This window comes from Leopardus geoffroyi, chromosome C1 (assembly GCF_018350155.1).
Source record: "Leopardus geoffroyi isolate Oge1 chromosome C1, O.geoffroyi_Oge1_pat1.0, whole genome shotgun sequence".
Classification (NCBI taxonomy): Eukaryota; Metazoa; Chordata; class Mammalia; order Carnivora; family Felidae; genus Leopardus; species Leopardus geoffroyi.
In genome coordinates this window covers 15,692,699-15,698,698 of record NC_059328.1, presented here as the reverse complement: position 1 = coordinate 15,698,698, position 6,000 = coordinate 15,692,699, and the positions used below count along the sequence as shown (strand labels likewise).

General features: G+C 56.4%; 1 protein-coding gene across 2 annotated transcripts in view; it reads left to right on the top strand.

Annotated features, from left to right (window-relative positions):
* The first annotated feature begins 226 nt into the window (after window positions 1–226).
* ECE1 (endothelin converting enzyme 1) overlaps window positions 227–6,000 on the top strand; it is a 113,742-nt gene continuing 107,968 nt past the window's right edge. Inside the window, exon 1 of one of the 2 annotated variants that reach the window (XM_045475997.1) lies at window positions 227–697. In XM_045475997.1, the coding sequence (XP_045331953.1) occupies window positions 695–697 (3 nt within the window). In that variant the 5' untranslated portion in view covers window positions 227–694. The remainder of the gene's footprint in view (window positions 698–6,000) is intronic. The other variant, XM_045475999.1, reaches the window with a different exon arrangement.

Sequence of the window (6,000 nt, the reverse complement as noted above, 5' to 3'; positions counted from 1 at the left end):
GAAGTAACAAACCCCAAATATAGCCAGTCTCTGCCTTTCGGTCTCAAATAAACACACAGGCACGCGGGATCCACGCCTCCCCCGCTTTTTCTCTGTCCTCTTCTCCCCCTCCTCCCCTCTTGCGCGCGGGCGCGCGCGCGCACACACACACACACACACACACACACACACACACACACGCACACCACATAAATACACGCGCAGCTGCAGCGCCCTGGGTCACACTCCCGAGCAGGCGCCAGGCAGGAGACAAAGGTCGCCGAGGCTCCTGGCGCCGAGCACCCGCCGCAGCGGAGCCGCTCCCTGGGCTCCGCCTGCCCCCGAAGCCTGGCTCAGCGAGGGCTCACCCCGCACCCCGCACCCCGCAGCCCGAGACTCCGCCCGCGCGGGCCGCGGGGTCCCCACGCAGCCGCGCTCCCTGCCCGGCGCGCCTGGGGTTAAGGAGGTTGTGCGGGGCGGGGCCGAGGGCAGGCTCGGGGCGTGATTGGCTGAGCGGCCCGGCCCCCGCGTCCTTCCATTGGCCGCTCGGCGGGCCCGCCTCCCCGAGTCTAGGCGCCGGAGCCGCGCTCGCCCGCGGGGAGCCGAGCGCGCGGCCGGGGCCAGCCAGCCGCGCCGTCCGAGGAGCGCTGCCTGGAGCCGAGAGCTGGGATCCCGCCCGGGGAGCTGCGCGGTGCAGGAGCGGAGCGCGCGAACTATGGTGAGTGCCCCGCCCCGCCTGGACGGCCCCGGCGGCGGCGCCGCGGTGGGACTCGGCCGGGCTCGCGGGGGGCTGGGCGCCGGCTGCGGCTCTCGCCCGGGAGGCGAGGAGTCGGGGGGCGCGCGGGCCGGGCTCGGCTGGCCGGGCGGCGCCGCCTCGGTTCCGTCGGGGGCCGCGCCGAGCTTGCTTCTGGGCGGCTGGCCCCAGCCGGGTTTGCAGGGCTCGGGGTGGCCGATTCGGTTCGGGGACACTTGGTGCAGTTGGGGTCTGGGGCGTCCAGAAGTCCTGGCTGGGCGTGGAGACCCCGGGCATTCCGGCTGGGTCCGCAACGGGGTCGGGGTTGGTTAGGGAGCCGGTGGATCCAATTGGACCTGAGTGTCCCGGGACGCTGAGGTCGGTCTGGTGCTGAGGCTCGGCTTGGGGCATCGTGGGTGGCCGAGCCCAGCGCATTCGGAGGGTTCGGTCGAGGGCACTCGGGGACTGTCTATCCCACTATGGCCTACCGGAGTGGAGAATGAAGGCAGCTGGATTGGCGGCTGTCAGAGACCGGGGGCCACTTGAGGACCCTGCACTCAGTGATCCGGTCTCCCCAGCATCTCCCCGTAATGGGTCCTCGGAGGAGGGGGTTGCTGAAGGGGTTAGTCAGCCACACCAAGGAGAAGGGACATGGCTGGGAGATTTCATGGGGGTTTCTGAAGCCCCAGAGAGAAACTCATGTGGTTGAGGCTGGGCTTTTTGGAGCTCTTTTAGGGAGGGGTGTTTTCTCTGGAAGGAAAAGCTTGGACCTTCCAATCACCTCCCTAGAGAGGTGACCTCCCTAGATCACTTCTGCATCTTGGGGGCGGAGGCCACCTACTTCTCTTTGCTTTCTTTCCCCTGGGCAAGCCCTTCTGATTCTGTCTCCTAGTCCTGCTCTGTGCCCTGTGAAGTGAGTACAAGTCACCATGTAGGGCCTGAGGAGGGCATGTGCCAGCGATGATGGCTGCCAGTCCCAGCGGTACAGCCACCTCTGTTTCTCCGTGATGCTGCTGCCAAGCCTGAAGGGGCCCAGGTGGAGGCAAGATGGGACCCCTGTAGACATGAAGAGTCCCCCAGTGATTCCCCAGGACCAACCTCTGCTCCGCCCAGAGCTGGAGTCCCCTTACAACATCCCTTTCCCTTCCTCTCTCTCTCCTCTTCCTGCCAATATCTGCCTCCCCCTTTGCCATCACTTGCCTGTTCAGTCAGAAGTAATGAAATTATGGCTTAGAGACCATCTTGGATCCAACCTACCTCCTTGGTCAGGAATCTCTCCCCTGGAATGCTCTACTTGGATGGTTCCAGTGGCAGGGAGCTCACACCCTAAGGCCACCCTATGGCCTGGCCCTTGATTTAAAGTCTCAGCACATAGGCAATTAAAGAGGGTGAGACATTGAGGTCATATCATTTGCTCTGCCTCCAAGCCCACCCTGACCTACGTTACTCAGAAAGAGAATTTTTTCCTCCTTAGAAACCACCAAAGAAAGAGAGGGCACCTCACCTTGGACATACTTTTCCGAGTCTTACAACCTAAGAAACCTGCCAGGTTTTAGCATCAAACGGATTCAGGTTCAGAGCCCAGCTCTTCCACTTCCCCACAGGGACTTGGATCAAGTCAAACCCTCACCTTTAACTATCAGTTTCCTCATCTGTGAGAAGAGTTGAAAAGTCTTACTTGCAGGGGTGGAGTGGGGATTTGGTGAGATAACACAGCCAGAGTGCTTGCTCAAATACAGCTTCGTTTCCTTTCTTGTACAGTCTTAAACTCAAATTGGGAAGTTGTGTGTGACATCTGTTTGTTAGTCTGGAAGAAGGATTACAGTGTATCATGTTGTCGGGAGAAGAAGGGGACAGTGAGACTTAAGAATCACTTCTTTGTTCATCATTCAGTGAAGATTCATTGAACACTTACTATATGCCCTGTGCGGAGGAGGAACAACTGTCACAAATACTGTTAGGGGAGCTTCTGCCAGTGTGTAAATGTCTGCCAGGATCCTCATGCTAGGTGGCATATCTTCGGGAGGGGCAGAGGTATCATGCCAGGCGAGGGCCCCCTCCTGGCTGGAGAGATGAGAGAAAGCTTCACTGAGCAAGTGGCATCTGAATTGGAAAGAACATCCAGGTAGAGAAACCTGTGTGAACAGAGGACCAGGGCGTGAGACACAGGAAGTTCTCTCGGAAAGGCCAGAAGGGGGCTTGCCTGGCACCTGGGGATGAGAGAGCCAGGAAGGAGGAGAGAACGTGGTCAAGGGATGTTGGTGGGGCCAGATGGCCGAAGGCTTAGGCTGAGGAGTGGATTGTAGACCCAATGCGCACGCGTGTGTGTGTGTGGGGGGGGGGGGGGTTGGGTGGCAGCGGGGGGCGGGGGAGATGGGGTGGAGGCCGACGTCAGGCCTCTTTGGCCCCTGTCATTTGGTTTCCTCTGAACACTAGTTCCTGTGATCATTCCTGAGGTGGGGGTGATTCAGGGCAGCTAAAGAGTTTATTCCTTGGATCTCCTGCTCCATGAGTTTTAAACAAACCCCGCATTCCCTCCCCTCCAGTGTAGCCAAGTTTCTTTCCCATGGCCCCCAGGTTCCAAATGGGGCTCCTTTGGCGGGTGGGTGGGGCTGTTCCCTCTTGTCCTGGCTGAATCTCCCCGATGGTTTCCAGCTGCTCACCCAGGGCAGTTCTTAAAGTCCTCAGGTAGACCTCAGTGCAGGCTTGGCCTGAGGGTTCTAAGAAGGCTTTTTCTATCTCCTGTCTTCAGTTGTCTCATACCACCCAGCAGCAGGCACAGAGAGGTGAAGGAGATTGCCTACAGTCACACAGCAAGATAGGGTCAAACATACCTCCTATACATTTAGAGTGTTACCAGGCAGACAGGTTGGGGAGAAAGAGACTCAACCCAGTGCTCCCAGTCTGCTGTTGTGGCTTCTTGAGAATGTTCCTTCACAGTCCAGCCTAGGGGCTGAGCTTAAAGCCACGGCTGAGGGTTGGGAATCATCTTTACTGTGAGTGGCTGAGTTGAGGACAGGGTCCAGTGCCTAGGTTTGAACACTGGATGTACCTCCAGCTTGCTGCATGACCTTGGATCAACTATTCCCCCTCTCTATACCTCCTTTCCTACCAAGAAGGGCAGATTTGTTTTCTTAGCAGGATTATCATGAGGATACAATCTAGGATACTATGTGGAATGCTTAAGAACTTAAGGTAAAGTGTTACTATTTGAAGATGCTAGGCCAGCCACATGTCCCCTGAACCAGTTTCTACTGGCTTCCCAGAGCCCGGTGGTACCCTTCCACGTGCAGCCAGCATCTACGCTCATAACCGGATTACTCAGGTTTCCTGACGTTGTGAAGATTTTTGGTAGACAGGCCCGTTGTTCATTTTTGCTAAAGAATAAATAGATGGTTTCCTAGACAGAATTGGAGAGACCAGACCCCATCAGGGGAGCGACAAGATTTGAGGAGTGAGAGGGCTACAGGGTGGGCTCGACAGAAGGTTTCGGGCATTAGCCAAGACATAACCCGCTTGGCTAAAGTCCACACTTTGATGTCTACGGCCAGGGAGGAACCATCAGCAAATGTTTATGACTTTTTGTGTTTCTGCTCCATTGTTTTCCTTTTTTAGTTCACTAGGTGAGCACCCCTAGCACATTCATTCGTTCATTCACCAAACAAGTCTGCCTGGCACAATACCAGGCATTGGGGCTGCAGTCAGGGTGAAAGAGACTGATAGGTCTCTCTTCCACAGTGTGGCAGACAGGCAGGCAGATAAGGAGCAGGAAATTAGGAGTGCAATTGCTGTTGCCAAGGAGACACAGGGTACTGTAGAGCAGATAAGGGAACCTCACCTGGGGATCAGACAAGGCTCCTCGAGGACATGGCATTAAAGTTGTGGCCTGAAGAATGAATGGGACCTGGCAGAGCATTCCAGGCGGAGGGAGCCGTATGTGCAAGATGGGACAAAATGTGTGTTCCGGAATTAATTCGTCTGGGGGCTCAGAAGATGATGCTCGGGAGGTGGCTGGGGCAGGTGCACACAGGTGGGGTCTTGTTAAAGGTTTGGGGTTCGATCCTAAGGACAGTGGGGAGCCACCCTTGAGTTCAGAGCGAGGGGAGTGATGTCGTCAGAGTTGTGTTCTAAGATGGTCACACAAGCTGCTTCAGGGTAGGAGTGGTGAGGCTGGGAGCTGGAAAACCAGTTGGAGTGGCCCTGGGAGAGTTGGTGGTGGTCTAGACACTAGTCGCTGCCCCCTCCACGTCACCCACACCCCCAGCACGCTGCCCAGAGTGGGCGGTGAAGAGAGGTTGCACAAAGCCCCTTTCCGCGTGGACATTGACCGTCCTCCCCACCTCCTTTCCTGCAAATAATGTGTGGGGCTCCTGGCCTCAAGGAACTTTGATCTAATAGAGGAGAAGGACGAAGTTCCCAAGTGGCTCTAAAATAAGGTAGAATATGACATTACCAACCTGGGGATACAACTGCAGAGTCACCCCGGCCATGAGTACGTATCAGGGAAAGCTTCCCAGAAGAGGTGGCATTTGTGCTTCCTCTGGCAACAGTTAGTGGAATGGAGTGCTTCCTAGGAGCCAAGTTTTAGAGTGATGAAAATAAGGAGGTGCTGTCCTGTCCTTAAAGAGTTTCAGTCTGGGCCTGGTTCAACGAACAACCAATGTTGATTGAATCCCACTGTCAGTAGGGGTCTAGAGCCTGGGGATTCTGCCCTTTTCCCAGATGCCCCAAGGACAGGGGTGGCAGAAATATCCACAGGCCTGTCTTGGCTCACTGACAAGCCTGGGAATGACTCTCTCCTCCCCACAGAGCTGTTGGGGGATTCTTTGGGGGGAGATGTAAACAGGGGAACAAGTTTCTGAAGACTACTCAGGAAATTAGCTGAGGGAGGATCTAACTTCGGGGCTCAGAGACGGAGAGGGGGCCCTGGCTGCTAGATCTTACAACTGTAGAGTGCTTGGTTGTAACCATCTGATGCAACTTCCCCATTTTATAGGTGGAAAGATCGAGGGGCAAGATGAGGATCTCCCGTGTGCCTGGCACTTAAATGTAAACCTCTCCGACCTTCACGTGAACCCCAGGAAGTAGGTTTATCTCCGTTACAGAGCTGTGGAAGTTGACACTCAAAGATCACTTAGGGAATTAGGGACTGGAACCAGGCAGCGGCCTCCTGATTCCTCAAGATTCTGGCTTCAGTCCCAAGTTGCCACCCACTTCAGAAACTCTGCCCTCCTAGGAAAGCCCCCCTGGGGACGGGAATGGGGCTGTTGGGCAGTGGCCAGAGGCAG